The following is a 22796-nucleotide window of genomic DNA, read 5'->3' as shown; positions in this document are numbered from 1 at the left end:
GGTTGAGAGTTTTTTGCTGAGGGAACACAGCACAGTTTGTTCAAATAACTGGTTGAAGGTCAGCAAATATCTTGGAGCTGGCAGTTCTGAAGGTCGAAATCTGCTTCTTTGGTTGTTATAGGACCTGAAACTAGCAAGTAACTTATAAACTATAGCTGTTTTCTATAACAGGTGCCCACACATTCTTGCAGTCAGGGTGTCCTCTTGGCCTTGAGCGAGATCAGACCTGCATCCCCAGCACGGTGGGAGTGAGGATGGGGTGGGGAGGCGTTGTTCAGGTGGAGTCATGCAGCTCCCGCGTGTGTTCATTCCTCTTGCTCAGATGTTAAGCCTGAATATGCATCAGCTAGAGGGGAACAGGCCTTTTGACTTTAAAGAGAACTTGGCCAAAGGTGAAAGCACAGGACTGATTATATATTTTGAATTGTTACAGAATACATAATTATGATCACTAAACTAGTGATATCAAATCGTGGTTATAAGAGCAACAAAGTGAATTTAACATTTTACAGAAATTCTTTTATCAGTTTACTTTGTTAGTACATTCTTATTTAACTCTATTTTATGGCTGCTCAGACGAAGATCAGTAAATCAGTAATATAACATATTTATTCCTAGTTACAGAGCCAGATTGCTTAACCTCCCATTCATCCTAACCCTCCCTAAAATAGCGTTCAGCATCTTTATCAGGTACAACCTTCACTTAGCAGATCTGTGTTTTCTGATTGGTCTCCTTAGTTTATAAAAATTAAATGCATTTTGAAAAATGAGATCAGCTCTACCAGCCTCACCTTTATCTTGTTGGACCCAAAAGCAGTATGTGCTTGATACTCTAGGTCTTTATGTAGAGTTTGAGTCCCACAGCAGAGAACAGCTCTTAACAAAACTTTTACAGTCCCTTATAAAGTTCTATTACTCATAGAAAAATGGTTTTTAGACTGGCTTCATTAGTCAACAAGAATAATTACCTATATGGTTGGTCAATGATAATGTTATTGAACTCCACAGATGTAAATTCCATACATTATATTTTCTAGCTCAGCCCACCCGCAGTCACTATTTGTAAAGAATGACAGTGCTCAAGAAATCACAGTGTCTCATTTAAGTTAATAAATGATTGCATAAGAAACTCAACTGCACAGGCCAGTAATAAATATTCCTTGTTTTTCTACTTTCAGAGGATATATGTTTGAAAGATATAAGTTGGTCTGATTTTCAGCAACTCATAGAGACATGGAACTGTCAAAAATATTTAATTTTTAATAAATGTACTTGGCTTTAAGCCAGCCTCTGAAAATTAAATAATGTTTTTAATGTGTATTTCCCTCAGGAAAATTGATATAGGTCCAGAAATATGTTCGTTGCTTTATGGCACACACCCAACTATATATATATAAAAAGCAAAGCACAGGCAGCCCGTGGGTTACAAACGAGAGAGATTCTGTAGGTTTGAGAATGTTTCAGTGTTTATATGCACAAAAAGGTAAAAAAAAAAATACTGTGTTAAGTATCTAAGCTGTATTTAATTGGTAAACATACCTGCTTCAACTTACATACAAATTTAGCCTAAGAACAAATGTACAGAACCTATCTTGTCCGTAGCCTGGGGCCAGCCTGTACTAACACTCCCTTGAAGGCTCAAGTTAACTAAATAAATTAGTTAGAACATAGCAGCTCAGGACCTAAAATAAATTATAGGTATGATTTCTAAAGCAAAGTCAGTTGTTAAGTTGGCATTTCTTTCACACAGGTGGCTTGTCTTTTTTCTGACAGGAAGACAATCCATGTGGTAGAAAACCGGGGTTATAAACTTAGCAAAATGCGGGAACTGACAAGAAGTCTTACAAAGACACCCTGGCTTTGCTTGGGCTCAGTCTTCAGAAAAGCTAACTTATAAAACCAAAATTTTATTCTCATTGGGAGAAGTTTGTCTTTAAAACGGGCAAAAACAATTCTTTGTAAACTAATTAGATATGGGAACACTAAGTGTAGAAACTTTTATAGAACCCGCTGAACCCAGAGAAGGTGAACCCCAGCGTTAGCAATGCTGGTAGTCGGACTGCACAGTGTTGACTGACAGGTGTGGGTTGCCTCCGGCCGCAGCCACACTGGCTGTGGGATGGAGAGCAAGGTCCTCGGATTCTAGGTGCCTGAATAACCTCACCTGCAAAATGGGCTGATACAGTATATTCCTCATATGCTTGTGTGGATTGAGTGAATTAGTAAAAATAAAGTGCTTAGCATGGTTTGATATATGGTAAGAGCCTAGCAATAGTATGCCTCCTAACTGTGCTCTGACAGTAAGCTGCACAAGTAAATATAAAATAGCATTGTTTAAGGCCCTAGATGGTTGGCTGGTATGTGGATGTCCTGGGTTCAATTCCTGGTCAGGGCACACAGGAGAGGCAACCATCTGATTCTTCAACCTTCCCCCCCTTCTCTCACTCAATCGCTTTTCCTCCCACAGGCATGGCTCAATTGATTGGAGCATGTTGGCCCCAGACACTGAGGATGGCTCCATGGAGCCTCTGCCTCAGGTGCTAAAAATAGCTCAGTTGTGAGCATAGCCCCAGATGAGCAGAGCATTGGCCTCAGACAGGGGTTACCAGGTGGATCCCGGTCGAGGCACATGTGGGAGTCTGTCTCTCTATGTTTCCTGCTCTCACTTGGAAAAGAAGGGGGGATTTTTTAAAAACAAAACAAAATAAAAACAATCATTTTAGCCTGAACAATGCGTTTATTTCCTTCCATTTTGAAATTCAGACTTCTCTGTGGTATAGAATGCTAGTATTTATATGTTTCTTCAATTCTAAGAGTAGAGAACAGCCTCTGCAGACCTGAAGGTTTACATGCTCAAAACCAAAGACTTAAGGACCACCAGAATCTGCTGAGATTTTAGTATGGAAGCAATTACAAGCTTATTGAAGATATTTTATTGAGAAACGTTGTATGTTAAGCTGAAAATGGTTTTCATGAAGCCAAACACCAAGAATCCTTAGCAGTCAAAGTTATTTGTCTTTTTTAAAGTTGTCATGTCAAACGAGCAAGAATTTATTGACAGGATGCCACAGAGCAAACATTAGATGAGATAAAGGAAACGGGGAGGGGGGAGGGGATGAAGCGGACTGTGCTGGCCAAGATGGTGGATAAGAAGCCACGAGGGCTGTGAGCATGAGGAGCGGAGCAAAGAGAAGGTGGCCAATGGGCTCTTGACCTTGCCTGCTTTAAGAATTAAAGAAAAAGGAAGTAGAACAAGAAACCCTTTAGAAAAGATTTGAGACAAAATAGAACCTACCTGTGTCATGGGCCGTAGCCTAAGCTTCTGGACAATACTCTCAGCATGACTCACTGGAGAGAGAGAACAAGTCACTGTCCTGGATTTTTTCTCATGTTCTTTACTTCTTCTGGAAAAACAAGACTTGCACAAACAAAAAGAACAGATTGAGCCATGCAGAAGTGTATCATAAAATGGACCATTTCCTCCCCTCATCATCCATGTCCCCTTTTAGAATATTTCACAGTGCAAGCAGTCTCATTGAAGATGTAGTAATGAAATAAAAATGATTTAACTCAACAATAAAGAGAATGGTCAATGAAATAAGGGTGCTCAACAAATTTCAAGAGAGTGGAAAGCAAATGAAGAAATAGTAACTGATAAAAATAGATAGAGGCTTTGGCCAGCTGTCTCAGTGGTAGAGCATCAACCTGGTGTGTGGATGTCCTGAGTTCAATTCCTGGTCAGAGCACACAGAAGAAGTGACCATTTGTTTCTCCTCTTCTTCCCCTCCCCACCTCTCTCTTCCTCTCTCTCAGCCATGGCTCAATTGATTCAAGCACATTGGTCCTGGGTGCTGAGGTTGGCTATGTGGAGCCTCCGCTTCAGGTGCTAAAAATAGTAGGGTTGTGAGGATGGCCCCAGATAGAGCATCGCCCCCTAGTGGGTTTGTCTGGTGGATCCCAGTCGGGGCACATATGAGAGTCTGTCTCCCCTCCTCTCACTTAAATTAAAAAAAAATGGAAACACAGCAGATGGGAAAAAGGAAAAAGCACGTGGAGGGTAGCCCTGGTGGGAACCAAGATGCCCTGAGAAAACTTCACATACTATTAAATAAGCACCAGAGAGAAGCAGAGACCTGAATATTGGGATTAACTGAAAAACCCATAGGTGGATATTGAGCCCCTTACCCACCTCTCCACCCATGGGCTGAACTCCTGGAAGCCTGAGGTCGCCTCACAAGCTTTCTAGAGTCCATCTCCTGCATAACAGCCGGTGTCCTACCTACTCACCAGAAAGCAGACCTCTCTGCCCCGCCAGCCCCACCCATATAACCAGAGCTGCTGGGTACGACTTCATTCTTATATTTGAAGAGACTGTCTAAGGATTACCATATATTTGAAGTAGGTTACCATATAAATTCAGAAGTAGATTACCATATAAATTCAGAAGTAGTAAAGAAAAAGACCAAAAATTGGAGGGAAAAACTGGTGCCGACAAGAAAAAAATCAATAAATCAATGAGAAGAGAATTTTTAAAAACCTAATTAGTCTCCTCAGAGAAATTCAAGAAGATAGCAACATCTATAAACGAGAGTGAGTGCCTTGGAAAGGTGACAACTAGAGATCAGGAAAGAACTTGGAAGAGAAAACCACAGAAATCCCCCAGAAAGTAAAACAAGCAGCCCAAAAGACAAATGGAGTCTAAGGAGATCCGTAAACAGCATCATCTTTACCGCTGGAATTTGAAACCAGCCGAAAAATGGACAAGGGAGGAAGATAGGTGGGTCAACACATCTGTTGCTCTACTGGAGGAAAAAATAAAAGAACTGGAAGACGTAGCTTCAAAGCTTCAAAGTGCTTCCTAGTACTCCACCTTGAACTGGGCAAACTAATTCACCCTGCCACTGGCTATGCACAGGAACCTCTGCAGGGAGCCCCTTGCTGGACAGTAGGAGCTGATTATAACTTATCTCCACAGGCTAGTAGATGCCAGAAGAGTATGAGCCAAAGCAAACAAGTCCTTCTTCTTTCTCTAAATTCACCAGTTGGACAAATCACTTCTCCTCCCCTGAGGAAGAAATAGGTAAGAGGGTGGAGAGAGCCAGGAGTGTTACTCTAGTGGAATTTCTTCCTCAAGAAGCCAGGAAGAAACTAAAACCAGGAAAAAAGACCCACAGGTTCAGCTGCCCATCACCATAAACACCAGTTACACAAGACAGGTGCAGATGAGAAGGGAAGAGGTTTGTTCAAGTGCCGGCCACCTGAGGAGATGGGGGACTCCTGTCCTCAAAAACATACCTTAATGTTTTGGTGTAGGAAACGTTTTGTGTGTGTGTGTGTGTGTGTGTGTGTGTGTTTTTGTATTTTTGTATTTTTCCGAAGCTGGAAACGTGGAGAGACAGTCAGACAGACTCCCGCATGCGCCCGACCGGGATCCACCTGGCACACCCACCAGGGGCTACGCTCTGCCCACCAGGGGGTGATGCTCTGCCCCTCCGGGGCGTCGCTCTGTTGCGACCAGAGCCACTCTAGCGCCTGGGGCAGAGGCCAAGGAGCCATCCCCAGCGCCCGGGCCATCTTTTGCTCCAATGGAGCCTTGGCTGCGGGAGGGGAAGAGAGAGACAGAGAGGAAGGAGGGGGGGTGGAGAAGCAAATGGGCGCTTCTCCTATGTGCCCTGGCCGGGAATCGAACCCGGGTTCCCCGCACGCCAGGCCGCCGCTCTACCGCTGAGCCAACCGGCCAGGGCCCAGGAAACGTTTTTATAAGGAGGGAGAAGCAGGAAGAATAAACAAAAAAATAGAACAAAGGAATAGAAAGGAGGGGGTTGAAAGATCTTGGCTGAAGGGAATCAGTATAATCTGTTTAGATAACTGGTTGAAGGTGAGTAGATTTCTTGGAACTGGCCTATCTAAAAGTTAGAGCCAATTTATTTGGTTATTACAGGAACTAAAGCCACCAAGTAACCTATAAATGAGGATTCTTGTTCTTTGCAACAGGTTCCCAAATCCCTGCAGTCAAATTGTCCTCTTGGCCTTGAGTGAGAATCAGAATGACAAGGTTCAGCATGGTGCGAGTGAGGAAAAGGGGGGCCAAGATGGAGTCACACAGCTCCCTCTTATGTTTCCTTTTCCTGCTCAGATGTTAACCCTTGATGTGGGTCAAGAGGGAAACAGGCCTTTCAACTGTAACAAGAACTTGGCCAGAGGTGAAAGCACAGAATTGATTATATACTTCAGATTTGTTACAGAATACATAACTGTAATCACTAAACTAGTGATAATGAATTATAGTTATTAGAGCAACAAACTGTATTTAACATTTTATAGAAATTCTCTTATAAGCTTACTTTATTAGTACATTCTTATTTAACTCTTTTATAACTAGTCAGACTAAGATCAATATCTCAGTATATAGCATATTTATCTCCAGTTACAATTCCCCATTGTCAGTTTGGCTCCATTTCCATGGGGCTTTTGAAGTTTTCCAAATCTTCTAAGGGAGTGGACACCTTGGGCCTGTTATAAAGCAAAATCTTGTGACTTAAAAATAAGCTTATCTTTTAAAGGCATATATCAGCAGAAATATGTTTAGGTTATAAATAAAGCTTCTGGCAAATAAAGACAAGTAAAATTAAAAATGGAAGGTTAATCTCAATTTTAAAAATCCTTCTAAGTATGGACCAGAATCTCAGTTTATCCATGAGAATAAACCTTTAACGTAGTCTGTATTTCCTGTGTCCTCCAGGTCTGTAGTAGAACTGTATTTCCTGGTTGGAATGGATACAGAGGCTTATTATTTCTTTTGCTGGAAGGAAAGGAGTGACAATCTGATAGATTTTTATTTGAAGTTTGAAATGTCTTTGGTGATGGCAGCAGATTTTTATCTGAAGTTTGAAATGTCTTTGGTGATGTCAGCAGGTGCTTTGGTAACTTCACTATGGCTTAATAGCATCAGTCTCTGACCTTGATTAGGGTGGCGAGTTTTCAATTTTATGTATGTCCTTTAGCTGCAGTTTACAATTGCAATGCTCAGGAAAAGTTTTAGTTTTTCGCCTGACCAGGCGGTTGTGCAGTGGATAGAATGTCGGACTGGGACATTCTGAGGTCGCTGGCTTGAGCGCAGGATCATAGACATGACCCCATGATCACTGGCTTGAGCCCAAAGGTCACTGGCTTGAAGCCCAAGGTTGCTGGCTGGAGCCCAAGGTCACTGGCTTGAGCAAGGGGTCACTGAATCAACTGGAGCCCCCCGGTCAAGGCACATATGAGAAAGCAATCACTGAACAACTAAGGTGCCACAACGAAGAATTGATGCTTCTCATCTCTTTCCCTTTCTGTCAGTCCCTGTCTGTCCCTCTCTCTGACTCTGTCAAAAAAAAAAAAGTTTTAGTTTTTCATAATTTTAAGTTAGAGGATGGCAGAAAAATAAAACATTAGTTCAGAGGGTTGTAGCAAGATATTCAAGAAAACTAGAAACATTTAGGATCTAATCTAGAGCTTAATATTCATAGCTATGTCTTATAGATTCTTTTGAAGCGTAATATCTCCCTAAAAGCCTCCTCATTTATATCAAAGATAGCCAAATTAAGACTACCTACTATATTAAGTCCAGTTTCAATCTGACCTGATTACATAAACACAAGTGCCGTAATTGATCATTATAGGCTTTTAAACCTGCTTTGCTAGAATTCCATAATGAATCATTTGATTGGGCTTTAGCCCCTCTGGACAAAGAAGCCACGCCCTCTGGTTACCACGAGGCTTTGCTTGCAATACCTATAGGTTTGGGTAAATTCCTGACATCCTGGAGGTCCCTCCAAATGTCTTGAGGTTCCTTCTTGCTGTCTCTCTCAGGAAAGCAGCCTTTGCTCCTTACCTGGAAGGAATGTCATGAGCAATGTGAACAAGCCAGGCATCCAGCTGTTTCTTCACCAATGTGCTTTTAAAGTCCGTCTTCATTCTTGACCACTTTCTGATGATGCCCAGAGTTCAGGCATGTCCTTTTCAGATGTGACATCACAGTCAAACTTTTGGTTAATAAAACCACAATTGGAAACTGGTTTTATGTGTCCTATTATAAAGAGAACCAATCCTTATTGGATTTATACAAACATATATATTATTATAACAATAACAATACTCATTTATTAAGAGTTGCCAGGTTCTAGAGGGATGAAGTAGAGAGAAAAATATAAATGCTCAAATACTGCTTATAAAGGTTTGATTCACCAAATTACTTTAAGAACAAAAAAGTTTCCTTATATCTGCAAAACCAAAATACTTAAAAATCAACAATATTTTGAACAAAGTCATAAAAATAATATTGTCAGTTCATTCAGTCCCATAAGCAATTCTTGTTTATCCTGATTATTTGCCCGTATTTCATGAAGCCAGTTATTCTTTAGAGTTTTATAAATCTTCCTCTAATTTAAAGGTAGGATCTGAATGTTTATTCTTGGAAACCTATATTTTAGAGTAAGTCCAAGTCTTTCCATGGACCTTCCTGAAAACGTAATATCAGAACAAGGCAATGGCTGTCTTTAAATGACAAGTAAACTTAAAATGACATGGTCATAGATCTGATTATAACGCAGGTGACAAAAGAATTTGCTTTTTTTATAACAACATTTTAAGATAAGAATCAGAATTACAAATGAAAGTATATCAGAACCTTGTGGAGACTCCTGAAGCTTTTCACATAATCTCCAGAACATCTACTTTAATAATAAATAAATAAATAAATAAACAAATAAAATATAGTTATTATTTATTATGATAACATTTATGCAAAACTTCCCATGTAATTTCAAGCATATTAAATAGGCCTAATTAGTCCAAAATTTCTCTTTTATTAGGAGAGAGACCAAATCCTGGAAGGATTCCAGGGGCCCACTGGAATAACCCAAAGTCATTTCTAGGTTAAGAGAAAGTCTCTTAAAACGTAAACACTGCGAAGGTTGAAGAAAGGCTTTTTTGTTGCATCTGTTTGGTAACTCCTGCTACTGAGGCGGTTGCCTGACTCCTTCTGGCCACCTTTGTGTTTAGAACCAAGTAAGTGGCTCCAGTATTGACTAAGAAACTGTTCAGCTGGTCCCCCACTATCAGCTGTGTGTGGACGGGCTCCCGTGAGAAATAACAATCGTTTTGAATAATCAAAGGGAGCGCCCGCATCATCAGCACGCAGCTTGATCATTTCTTTCCATGCCCCTTCTTTGTTTATTTTTCTTTTTTCCATTTCCATTTTCCTTTTGGGACAGTCTTTCTTCCAGTGTCCTTCCTATCTGCCTTCTATCTTCCTTTCTCACCTTTTATTCACTCCCTCAGTTCCCTTCTCTGTTTGCTTCTTCCCTCTGCATGAACCTGCAGCTCACACAAACATCTTGCAACTTTCATAGTCCCTTTGGGTTGGCCTTTTTAAACTTATTCAGAAAAATATTATATTTAGAGTAATATTTATAATTCTTGTCCTTTAAAAATCTATCTTTATACTTTACATTTTATTACTAAAACCATACAGTTCAATTCTTGCTCAGAATTCTCTTCAGAAACATTAAGCTTTTAGTGACAACCAATAACTACATTCTTCAGATCGATAGTTTTATGAACACATTTCATAACTTCTAGAAGTAGATTCTTTCTTTGGCAAACACACTCATGTTTTTAAAAGACATAATAGAGACAACATGAACCTTTTATAAACCCGGGCAAAACAAACATGTATGTTAATAACTTTAAAAGATATTAAACTTCCAGACCTCATGGTCCTAAAGACACATTTGGAATAAGTTTATCCTTTACTATATATAAACATTACTATATATTATAATATTAATATACATAATATAATATCTAACAGATTCTAACTTATAGTATATATAATTAATAGTTGTAGAGAAAGCAGGATTTTTTATTTGTCCCTGACAACTTTTCAAGGAGGCTGGAGAGGAGAGAGGGTGGATAGCAGGCATGGGCTACTTGGACCACTTGAATTTTAAAAGTGGGACTTGCCCTGGCCCATTGGCTCAGTGGTAGAGCATCGGCTTAGTGTGTGGAAGTCCCGGGTTTGATCCCTGGCCAAGGCACACAGGAGAGGCGCCCATCTGCTTCTCCACCCCTACCCCTCTCTTTCCTCTCTTTTTCTCTCTTCCCCTCCCACAGCCAAGGCTCCACTGGAGCAAGTTGACCGGGGCACTGAGGATGGCTCCATGGCCGCCTCTGCCTTAGGCACTAGAATGTCTCCGGTTGCAATGGAGCAACACCCCAGATGGGCAGAGCATTACCCCCTAGTCGGCATGCCAGGTGGATCCCAGTCAGGCACATGCGGGAATTTCTCTCTTTGCCTCTCGGCTTCTCACTTAAGAAAAATACAAAAAAGGGGGGGACTTTTTTCTCTTCACCTGAGGTGGTGCAGTCACCCCAGCTGGTCCCACAGCCAGCATGGAGTCTGGGGTAGTAGTAATTCCCTTATTGTTCCCAGGGCCATAACAAGTCCCATAGCTCCAGGAAGAGGCTTTAAAATGTTTAAAATATTCCTTTTCCTTTTTTTCCCCCCCTTCATGAGTTTTTCTGTCTGGGATCAGAGTGAGATCTTTTCCCCCTCTTCGGACCATCAAATTATTTCCTTTCTTAGCAGAAGCCTTATTATATAAAAATTTGAAAGCCTGTATATAACAGATCTTATCCTATTTACCAGACCTCTGGCAAAACAGTTTTAACTGCAAAACAGTATGATAATTTAAAAACTGATTCAGGGGCCAATCTTCCCCCATATCAAGTGTAGACATAGGCCAGGCAATATTAAAATAAAAAAAACCCCATTTTCTTCTTTGTCATTGGGCACATAGGCATGCTCATTGACTAAAATATGGCTGAGGGATGCTGCCCATGGAGATGGATGATGCTGTTCCCATGGTTACCAGCCAAGGACAGAACCAGTGAAACAGAAAGGATACAATTCTTACAATCCAGTACTTACAGAGTATATACAATTAGAACAGTATTCACCACCCATGAGTTCAGAAGTCCAGAGTATTCCAAAAGTTCAGAAACCATCAGCATTATAACCAGACGTTCAGAAGCCAACAGAACAAAATCCAGATGTCCAGAGAAGTGAGTGTTTACAGATCCCTGTGTGTTGGCTGGCATTTGACATCACAAAGCCTTGCCGCTGACCAGACAGTACCAATTGATTCCTTATAGAACCCCAGACAATTCAGAAGAACCCAAGATGGTTCCAAAGAACCCCAGATAGTGGAGCAAAGGGCTTCTGATTGTAAACACCAGGGGCTTACCCAACGGAGCCTGTTGACTCCCCAGAGCTAGTAGTGACAGATAGACAGACAAACAACTCCTGTGGACCTGCTGGGATTGAAGTCACAGAGTCTCGTCCCCTGCCAAACAGCACTGCAGATGCCTCACAGTCAAGTCCCAGACGGCTAGGAGAGCCGAGACAGCAGTGACAGAGGACGCCCCGTGCACTAGGTCAGCTCACCCACAGGCCTGTTTCCTTTCACCTGCTGGGTGGCGCAGGCGAGGAGAAGTGAAGGCCAGTCCCCAAGTAAAATCAGTCGGCAGCTGCTAGGGATTTCCCAGGTATCTCATGTGGTCAGTTAGCCATAGCCAGCCCGGGACCCCTGCAGTCCAGGTACTTACTGGGGGGTGGCATGCCCTCTTGCTTCTGGCTGGCTCACCAATACTGAAACCAGAAAAATGACCCTCAGGTGCAGCTGCCTGTCACCATGAAAACCAATTACACATGACAAGTACTGATGAGAAGAAAGAAGGAGGTTTATTCAAGTGCCAGTCTCCTGAGAGTATTGGGAAAATCCTGTCCTCAAAAACTCATCTTAAATTTTTGGTGCAGGCACGGGTTTTTGTAAGGAGGAAGAAGGGAAGGGAAAAAATAAAACAATAGAACAAAGGAATCAAAAAGAGGGGGTTGAGAGTTCTTTTCTGAGGGGACCCAGCACAGTTTGTTCGGATAACTAGAAGCAGGTCAGCAGACCTCCTGGAGTGGCCTATCCGAAGGCTGGGGTCTGCTGCTCTGGTTGTTGCAGAAACTGAAGCTGGCAAGTCATTTATAAACCAGGGTTATTGTTCTCTACACCAGGTTCCCAAGTCTCTGCAGTCAGATTGTCCTCCTGGCCTTGAGCAAAAATCAGAACTGCAAGCCTCAGCATGGTGGGAGTGGGGGGAGGGTGCACAAGGCGGAGTCACGCAGCTCCCGCTTATGCTTATTCTTCAACTTGGATGCTAACCTCTGTTGTGTGTCACCTAGAGCAGTGGTCCTCAACCTTTTTTGGGCCACGGACCAGTTTAATGTCAGAAAATATTTTCATGGACCGGCCTTTAGGGTGGGATGGATAAATGTATCACGTGACTGAGACAAGCGTCAAGAGTGAGTCTTAGATGGATATAACAGGGAATTTGGTCATTTTTAAAAAATAAAACATCGAAAAAAAATAAAACATCGTTCAGACTTAAATATAAATAAAATGGAAATAATGTAAGTTACTTATTCTTCCTCTGCAGACCGGTACCAAATGGCCCATGGACCGGTACTGGTCCACGGCCCGGGGGTTGGGGACCACTGACTTAGAGGGGAACAGGCTTTTCAACTGTAATGACAACTTGGTCAGAGGTGAAAGCACAGGATTGATTATATACTTTTGATTTATTGCAAAATGCGTAACTTTGATGACTAAACTGGTGATATTGGATCATAGTTATAAGAACAACAAGTTGGATTTAACATTTTACAGAAATCAGTTTACAAGCTTACTTTGTTAGTGCGTTCTTATTTAGCTCTGTTTTATTGTTAGTCAGACTAAGATCAGTAGATCAGTAATATAGCATATTTATTCCTGGTTACAAAACTATTGAAAATATTAAAAAGAAAACATAAGAGACATGGAGGATGGATTCAGAAGGTTCAGTAAGGGTGTAAGTAGAATGCCATGAAGAGAGACTAGGACCAGTGGAGGGAAGGAAACGTTAAGGAACTTCTCGGTGCTGAAAGACAGCAGTTTCCGGACTGAACGGGAGCCCTGAAGGCTGAGCAGGACCACATTGGTTTAAATCCTAAATATATCATTGTGATATTTCAGAACACCGAACATAAGGGAAAGTTCCTAAAACCTTTCATAAAAAAAAAAAAAACTGAAATAGAATCAGTTTTGAAATAATCAGTAGGACATCAGACTTCCCATCAACACTTTAGGCCAAAGCTTGTGGAGCAATACCCCACAGTTTTCAGGGAAAATTATTTTCAACCTGGAATTATATACCCAGCCAAACTATTAACCAAGAATTCAGGCTGAATAAAGACATCTTAGATATGCAAGAATTCAGAAAATGTATCCCCCTGTGCACCTTGAAGAAGTTACTTAAAAGAGGGCTCCAGCAAAGAAATTGAGAAGAAAAAGAGAAAACATGGCTCCTCTAGTGTATGTCCAACCTGGGAGAGCATGCTGGTTGGTCTCCGCTGTGTGGCCAGTCAGGTTAGAACAAGAAGATGGAGGACCATGGAGCGCCACCACCCACACACACCTCCACCGGGAAACAAGGAGAAGGGATGGAGTGGGTGGAATGACTGGGAGACTGGAAGACATTAAGTTATAGTAAATGTGATGGGTTGCAAGTAAAATGAGGAAACACCAAACTTCACTCTAGGAACATTCTTCTTTGGCAGGGATTGTGTATTGGTATTGTCCGTAGTTGTGCAGTTAATAGTATAATATTGTTTTCCGTTTTTAGAATCAAAGTCTACACATGTTGTGGGTGACTTAACTGTAGTCACAGAACAGAACTTGAACGCTATCCTCTTTGCACTTTGGAAGGACAGGCAGTGCTGCTGACTGAGGCTGGGTTGGGGGGGTAAGCACTATCCCCTTAAGAGATAGCACCTGCCACCTCTGGACAAGAAAGGAGGCATATGTCTGCTCCTTGAAGTTGCAGAGATCACCGAAATCATGATACAGCATGTTGGGCGTTGAGGAAACAGGCCTGCGTGAAATTCTCACTCTTCATAGTAAGAAGCTGATTTGGAAATCCAGAACTCTGATTGGCAGGGAAATAAACAGTGACCCCCCCCTTCAGAGGGCTCCATTCACCTCTTGTTGTAGATTTGTTTAGGTACGATGGCAACTAGCAGACGTCCATCAAGTGTCTTGAGGGTGTGATGCCTTTTTCTGTTTTTCACAGTACAGGCTGTAAAAGCGTTAGATAACCACTGCAGGACTAAAAGCAGAACTCATTAGAAGGGACCCCTCTGGCTGGGCTGGGCGGGCAGGGAGGGGTGAGGACAGGAGAAACAGGAGAAGGGGACAACAGAGGGCTGTTGCTTTTCATCCTGACCCTTTCTGGACTACTTGAGTTTTTAAAATCATGTGCACATATTTCCTTAATTTAAACATTTGAAAGTAATAATGAACACAAACACAAGAAGCCCCAGACTGTCTGGGAACCCCTGGGATGTCCTTGGGTTCTCCTTTGATCTCTACTTCCTGTAAGGAAGGACTAACTTGTCTGCAGCGCAGCCCCTCACCCAGCGCCTCCCGACCCCCTGAGACGGGGTAGGGCGCATCCATCTGATGAAAGCCGCCTCTGCAGAGGGGCTCTTACCCCGCTGGTCATCTCCATCTCTTGTTCCCTCCAAGGCAGCACTAGGGCCAATCACTGCTTGTGGCTATTTTTTCCTGCAGACCTAGGGTGAGACACACCTTGGTCTAAGAGTCAGTGTTGGGCAGATAAAATGTATTATGCTCACTTTGTAAAAGATAACGCTGCCCACGTGGAGGCTGTTGCCCAGGTGATATTAATGTGTGTTGGGGGCAGGCAGGATCATTGTAGCCTGGGGCTTGGTTTTGGGATTAAACCTTTCCCACCCTTTTTGATGTGGGGCGGTACAATCCAATCATGCCTCAGAGAAGTGACTTTGTATTAGAGACTTCCCTATTTTGTATATTGGATTAAAGGTTTTGAATCTACACTATAAAATGGGGATGGAGCGGGAGCTTGCTCTCTTGGTTCCTGAGGTTATCATTAGAGGAGAGAGCAGAGCAGAGAGCAGAAGGAGGCCACGTGGAGGAGGCCAGGAGAAGCAGCCAAGATGGCGGAGTATTGAGTGAGAGGCCAGTTTGTGCAGGGAGAAGGCAGGAGATGGGGAACAGAGGTGAATAAGTCTGGTGAGCTAGACCTTTTGATTCTAGGGAAACTCGGATAAGTCAGTAGCTTTGTGAGCACTGAATATGAGTGGGTTTTGGAGCCCAGAGTGTGTGTTTTTACTTGCCCGCCGGGTGCAAACTAGGATTAAAGGTGATGGCCCATCAGTTCTTGGCTCCATTATTTCTTAACCGACTGTCCGAATCCAATGAGAACCTGCATGGGCCGGGCTGCTGTGATGGTAGCCTTGGCTTCTGGCTTTACAGTCAGATATCCCTGCTCCTGGAATGGTTGTGCTGCCCTGCCCACCGGGCTGGCTCACCTGCCCTGCCCTGCGTGGGCCCAGCCCCTGGTGCTCCCTCTGCCCCTCCTGTACCACAGGCCTAGGTCTGGAGCAGAGCCTCAGACACGCTGCGCATAAGAAGCAACTGAGACTGGCTGGTAGCTCAGTGGTGGGGTTTCAACCTGGTGTGTGGAAGTCCCAGGTTCAATTCTGGGTCAGAGCACACAGGAGAAGCAACCATCTGCTTCTCTCCTCCTTCTTCTCCCCTTCTCTCTCTCTCTCTCTCTCTCTCTCTCTCTCTCTCTTTCCCTCCTATAGCCATGGTTTGATTGGTTTGAGTGCGTTACCCCTGGGCACTGGGGATGGCTTGGTTGCGGTGATCCCAGATGGACAGAGCATCTGCCCCAGAAGAGGTTGCCAGGTGGATCCTAGTTGGGGAGCATGTGAGAGTCTGCTTCTCTACCTCTTCTTCTCTCACTTGGAAAAGAAGGAAAAAATAAAAAGAAGAAGCAGCACCTGAGATCCGACCTACCCGCCAGGCCTGTCCCCACCCCAGCCCAGGTTCTTTATTTTATTTTATTTTATTTTATTTTGTATTCTCTGAAGTTGGAAATGAGGAGGCAGTCAGACAGACTCCCGCATGCACCCAACCGGGATCCACCCGGCATGCCCACCAGGGGGCGATGCTCTGCCCATCTGGGGCGTTGCTCTGTTGCAACCAGAGCCATTCTAGCGCCTGAGGCAGAGGCCAGGTAGCCATCCTCAGTGCCCAGGCCAACTTTGCTCCAATGAGCACTGGCTGCGGGAGGGGAAGAGAGAGACAGAAAGGAAGGAGAGGGGGAGGGATGGAGAAGCAGATGGGCGCCTCTCCTGTGTGCCCTGGCCGGGAATCGAACCCGGGACTCCTGCACGCCAGGCCGACGCTCTACCACTGAGCCAACTGACCAGGGCTACCAGGTTCTAGTTTATTCATTCCAGGGAGAGGCGTGTCTGTGTGCTGGAAACAGCCCTGGCTGATTTTAACGTGTGGCCAGAATGTGAACCACTGCCCCGTTCTCTCCAGGTGCCAGGGAACAATTCCCAAATTCCTGTATTGTACGATGCAGATAGTTGGACTCCTTGTTTTTCCATCGTTTTTCCCAGCCGTGCAACTCCTCAGCCTGCAGCCAGACTGCAGGAGGACATCCTTTGCCTTCCTCCTTTGTGCATGCACACTTATGCAGGCCTTTAAACCATGGGTCATACCACCTCTGTTGTTCTGCATTTTGCTTCTATCGCCTGACGTTTTCTTAGGCCTTTAAGACTGACTGACCTCATTTTTCAAAGACCGCATGATAATCCATTATTCAGCATATACCACTCTAGGTGCTTGACCATTTTCTAATTGATGTCATTTGGTTTTTTTCGTAATATTTTGCTCTTGCTAATTTTGCTGCGATGAACATTCATGTGGGTGTGAATCCTTCTAAACTTGTACAAATATTCCCAAAGGGGAATCACCAAGGTCAAAGAGTACGTACATTGAAATTTTTTATAGTATTGCAAAATGTTCTCCCTTTACATAGCACATCAGTTTACTCTCCCACCAACAGTTTGTAAAGCATCCCCTTCCCCATACTCTTACCATAAATCTTTTATAATTAGAGTACTATGTGCTAATCTGCTAGGTAAAAAAAAAAAAAGTTGTGTTGTGTTGTTTCAGAAAGCACTGGGCCATTCCCATTCATTAGATTCTCTCAGTGGCGGGCGAGCGAATAGGCAGGGAAGAACCTCTTCTCTCAGCGGTGGGTGGGCGAGCAAACAGGAAAACGGCCCCCCACGGTGACAGGCAAGCTAGCTGCACCAAGGGAAAGTACCTGTAGCCTTATGTAGGCTACACACACAGGGCTCTGCCACGTGCTCATGCACTAATCATGTAAAATGCAAGCAAGCAAGCCTAACTCGGCTGTTTTTCCCACACTGGTGACATTGAACGTCTTTTTGTCAGTACTTTGTATTTCTTCTGTGAGTGGCCTGTTTTATAGATTTTTGATGACTGTTAGTTTGGAAAATGCAACATCATCCCCCATATTTCTCTCCCTCTTGTTCCCTATTATAATAGGTCTGTAATATTATCCAGTTAATCCTTGATTTCTTCGAAAGAGTGGAGGGAAGCAGAGTATGCATAATTCATAACAGAGTGAAGAAACCTTTCTTAAAAGTGCCCTGGCAGATTGCTCCTGACATTATATTGGACCAAACTGAATGACCACAGGCCCTCTGCTGCAAAACGTCAGTGGCAGGACAATGAAATTGCTACCAGTCTGCTCTGGGGTCAGAAAGGGGCCCGGCTGCCCCACACCTGAGCAAAAGTGGGGAAGAAAGAGGGACTGACCGCTTCCATTCCTGAGCGAGCAATGACCCTCCACTGCACCACTGCAGCATGTATTTCTAAGGATTTATAAGCTGTATCTTTAAGATCCAATCTTAAATTAATACAAAATTAATTATATGAAAATACCAACTTTAAAGTTTGCTTCCCGGGAACTGAGCATTAGAAAGCAAAGGCAGTAATCTATCTGGTCATGTTTAAAGCTCAGAGTATTCACGTATGAGTTAATAACCCAGCTTTAAAAGAAATACGTGGTAAAGAATGAACATTCATTATTGATTCCCAAGCTCAAGAGAGATCACAACTGACAATGAGGAGCTGTCCCCATCAGATACTCACAGCAGTGTGACAAGAAGAAGGGGTAGAGGGGAGGGGATCAGCCTTGGAGATCTCACGAGACCAGGGCTCTGGTGCTTAGCTCAGTCACAGAGCAGAGGAGGAGGAAACCCTCTACTAAGAGTCACCATCTTCATTTCGGAACCCCAAGACAGAGGGTATGTGGGGTGGGGGCATAGACAGATGGAGCAGGGAACCCCCTGGAAGACATTTTCCAAGGTAGTAGTCTGAACAAAATTCTTAGCCCATTGAGGGGATTGTTCCTAAGAATACGGAGGTGGTGTTTGTAAGCCTGCTCTGCCCACTGCCTGGGATTCTGGTGTACTGTAATTAGTGTGGGTGTGGGATGGGAGGGGGGCTCCAGCAGCAGCCCACTCATGCTCACCCCTTTCCCACCCACTCCCAACACGCACAGATATCAATATTCCATGCTACTCCTCCCCGGGGTCTCACCCCTGGTGCTCGAACCTGGTATGCCCCTTCTGCATACTCAGTTTCTGACCGAAACTCTAGTAGAACAAAATATGCGGAAATGGTATTCATTCTGGAAAGTCAGTCCTGATGTAGTCACGTGCCTGGAAATGTGTCAGAATCATTCTAGAGCTAAGGAGCTTAGGCATCATGGTGGCCCTATGGCTGTTCATTCACTCGCACCCTTCCCAGCTTGGGCCTCGTCACCCAGGTGTTCTCTGATTCACTTGTCATGGCAGACTGAGCCCTGTTACAGCTGGAATCCCTCCCTGTCAGCACGAGCCAGCTTTGGAGGGCAAGGACAGAGAAGTGAGCAGGAGGAATGTCCGTTACGTTGGTCTGCCAGGTCCCAGGAATCTGGGCATTTTTAAAGGATGTCGGGATGAATGTCTTTTCTGGAACTACAACTGCTCCATGGGCCCCCACCCCCATATCTTTATATTCCCTGTGTCTGGTATGAAGCTCACTGGGTGACCCGAAGGGCAGGTCTGCCACAGACACAAGCCTGGAAGGGCCATCCTGCCCCCCCCCACTCCACCTCATTGGGGTCTCAGCTGTCCTGGAGCTTTCGCGCCTACAGCGTGAAGAATAAGCCCAGTCTGGTAGCATGGGAGTGTCGTGGAGGCTGAGGTCATTAACACAGAGTGGAGGAAGCGTTAGCACAGCGACTGCTCGGTGGAGAGCACCAGGAAATAGTAACAGTCGCGGTCACCGATTTGGAAATGGCTGGGGCTTAGCAGTTACTTTGTCCATCTATTGATAATTTGAGTAGTGGCATACATTTTTAGTATACTAAAGTTATATTTATTTAGAAAATACTGGAATTCATCTCCTTACTCTTCATACTGGCCCTGTACCCTATTACATTCAAATTAGTGAGGTCTTTATTATAATAGTAGCTTAATGGGGCTCACAGTCAGGCACTGCCTCCCACTTTCTTCCCACTGCCCTGTATTCCGGGGTCAGTGCGGTGTGGCTGAAGCGACCAGCAAGTGGCCTCAGACATCTCCCAGTCCCGAGCCCCGGGGTCCTACGTCTTCCATCACTTCTTGGTTGCTCGGAAAGTTGCGGCATGGGTCACAAGCTTGAGACCACTCCACTGAGCTTGCCCGTCTCTCCTGGCAGGCTGTAAAGCGGTTCCTGAAACAGGAGTGCAAGTGCCACGGCGTGAGCGGCTCGTGCACACTGCGGACCTGCTGGCTGGCCATGGCCGACTTCAGGAAGACGGGCGATTACCTGTGGAGGAAGTACAACGGCGCCATCCAGGTGGTCATGAACCAGGACGGCACCGGCTTCACTGTGGCCAACAAGAGGTTTAAGAAGCCAACGAAAAATGACCTCGTGTATTTTGAGAATTCTCCAGACTACTGTATCAGGGACCGAGAGGCAGGTAAGTTCATTTTATTCACAGCGCCCGACCCCGCCAGCGATCAGGACTGTCCAGTTTAAATGCACTTGTGTGTTTTCAGTCTGCCGGTTTAAGTGCGGCCTGCTGCCTTTGGGTTCAAAGCTTATGTTCTTACAATTCACATTTCAAGTGCACAGAGAGCGCCCCCCTGCGATTCTGGAGGAATGGGTACCCAAAAAGAACGTTTGTGGTAAACAGTCAAAATACGCAGGTATTCTTCAGCCCAGACAAAACCTGGATCAGTGGGTTAAGCTACACTATGTATAGCAGCAGCCCAGCACCGTCCTGTGGGCAGCTTTGCAGTGTGTTCTGCCTTACAAGCCCCACTTGTATGACTGCAGAAGAGGGGGCCAGGGCTTCACAGTTTGCCCGTTCTGAAATCCGCCATTCACACCTCACACCCCTTTGCTCTTTACAACATGCTCACAAGTTGCCAAATACTAGAAAAAGAACTCATCCCCACTGGTTTGGCCGCCGGTGAGCAGAGGATGAGGGCGTGTAAGAGGCATTTTGTTCGTTAGAGTTTCTTCCCTTGCATGCAGCATCTTTTCTCACTCCAACTCACTCAGGAGCAGCTGTGTGAGCCTCAACACAGCTGTCCCCTGGTGTGCTTATACCTGTGCTGTTGTCCACCTCTCACCTCGCCCACCCTGCACTGAATTCCAGCTTAGCACCATCTTTGCAAAGACTCTGGTACAAAATGAGAATGAGTACAAACCTCGGTGGATAGGAGGTGACAAAGGGAGCCCACAGCTGACTTTGGTTCAAGCCAACTTCTCAGACTTAGTAGAAAGCAAGGGAATTCATTATCAGAAAAACATCCTCGAATTTTAATTCTGAGTTTGTTTTTCATTCCTAAGTAATTGCAAAAAACCCAGTAAAACAGTGTAGATGGCTGCTAGCTCCTACCATTAAACTGACCAGGGAGCATGATTACCAAGGAATGTCATAGGAGTCCAAAGCCTCCCCTTTGTCCTGACTGGTTGAATTTCCTTCATGGTTGATGAGCTAGTTCCTTGCAGCACCTGAACAGGTCTGTACACGCAGCCTATGGATTAATAACCACCAAGTGAAAGGGCCAGGCGCTGTGCCCTGCTGCATTCCTGACATGCCTTGGGTACCTCTGACAAGTCCTCCTTCCTGTCTCAGCGGAATCCCCATGAAACCTGGGCTTTGATACACGTTGTCCAAGAAGCTTGGGTCCCTCTCTGCTGTTAAGTAACTGCTTAACCTCAGGCTCCTCAGACAGAACATGGGGGTGATGATATCAAGGTCAGTTAAGGAACTGCGTATTGACTCCTGTGTGCCAGGTACTGGGCTAAGATCATTGCACACATGGTTTTATTTAATCCTATTGGAACTGGTTTCTGAAAGAAAAGAGGAAGAAAGAAGAATAGGGTGGCTCTCCTTGTTAGATCAACACCAACCCAGAACCAAATTCACACCTTATGTTTCACAGTCAGATAAGCAGCCCTAGAGGCCGTTATCCCAACTGTATGGATGAGGAAGCTGAATGACCAGCTCAGGATGTCACTGGCCTTGGAAAGGAGAGGTGTCTGGCTGTCTGACTCCGTGGCCTGTGCTCTCGACCCGACATTACGGTCTGTCCCTGCCATCTCCTGGGCATGTGTGTGCAGAGGCTCCACGAAGCAAAAACCTCATATCCAATGTAAGACCTGCTTCCTGGGGACAACTTTGTTGTTTTTGTGTTTGTCTCTGTTTTTGTTTTTGATGGAAGCAGTTTGCACAGTAAACAGTTATGCTTATGATCACTTAACGGCCTCCTGGATATTCAGTGAAATAAAGACCTTACTGTCTCTCCTCACAGAGGAGATTCTGAACCCAACCCCTGAAGCATCTTCGGGCTACTCTTATTCATGCACACTTTGCTTTTCCTACTCCCTGTATCAGAACACAGTTCTCTTTCTTGATCCTAAAATAACAAACACATCTGCTGTGTGTGAAGGCTTGAGCTAGTCTCTCATTGATTCTCATGGGAGGTCTAGGAGGGGGTTATGTTACTATCCCATTTTATGGGAAGGGAAACTGAGGCAGGCTTTCACCGACAGGTTATGGATTTTGCCACAGGATTCTCAGTTGGGAAGAGGCAGAGCAGGGACCCGAACCTGAGTTCATCCTTGTTTGTTTTTTTTTATGACAGAGACAGAGAGAGGGACTAACAGGGACAGATAAGAAGAGAGAGAGAGATGAGAAACATCAATTCTTTGTTGCAGTACCTTAGTTGTTCACTGATTGCTTTCTCATATGTGCCTTGCCCGGGAGGCTACAGCAGAGCAAGTGACCCCTTGCTCAAGCTAGCGAACTTAGGCTCAAGCCAGCGACCTTGGGCTCAAGCCAGCGACATTTGGGCTTAAGCCAGTGACCATGGGGTCATGTCTATGATCCCATGCTCAAGCCAGCGACCCTGTGCTCAAGCTGGCGACCTCAGGGTTTCAAACCTGGGTCCTCTGCATCCCAGTCTGACGTTCTGTCCACTGCGCCACGGCCTGGTCAGGCCTTTTATTTTTTAGAGAGAAAGAAACATCGATTTGTTGTTCCACTTATTTCTACATTGACCGAGGATTAAACCTGCAATCTTGGCATGCAGGAACAATGCTCTAGCCAGCTGAGCTACCTGGCCAGGGGCCTCGTCCATTTTTTTAATCACTTTCCACTGCCTCCAGATGTACCAGCCGCAGCTGTGGACTTCCTGAGCGAGGCTAGTTAATCTGTTCATTCTCTTCATTTACTCCTCTCCCTGCCGGCTT

At 44.6% G+C, this 22796-nt stretch overlaps 1 protein-coding gene across 2 annotated transcripts in view; it reads left to right on the top strand.

Annotated features, from left to right (window-relative positions):
• WNT2 (Wnt family member 2) overlaps positions 1 to 22796 on the top strand; it is a 65580-nt gene that overhangs the window by 24991 nt on the left and 17793 nt on the right. For both annotated transcript variants that reach the window (XR_010729438.1, XM_066262169.1), the window contains exon 4: positions 19746 to 20010. Coding sequence is in view for 1 of the 2 variants with exons in the window: in XM_066262169.1 (XP_066118266.1) it covers positions 19746 to 20010 (265 nt within the window). In the remaining variant the exon portion in view is untranslated. The remainder of the gene's footprint in view (positions 1 to 19745; positions 20011 to 22796) is intronic.

The sequence above is a fragment of the Saccopteryx bilineata genome, chromosome 2, assembly GCF_036850765.1.
Source record: "Saccopteryx bilineata isolate mSacBil1 chromosome 2, mSacBil1_pri_phased_curated, whole genome shotgun sequence".
NCBI classification, from domain to species: domain Eukaryota; kingdom Metazoa; phylum Chordata; class Mammalia; order Chiroptera; family Emballonuridae; genus Saccopteryx; species Saccopteryx bilineata.
Note: the sequence above shows the minus strand (reverse complement) of the source record. Positions and strands in the feature narration are given on the sequence as shown.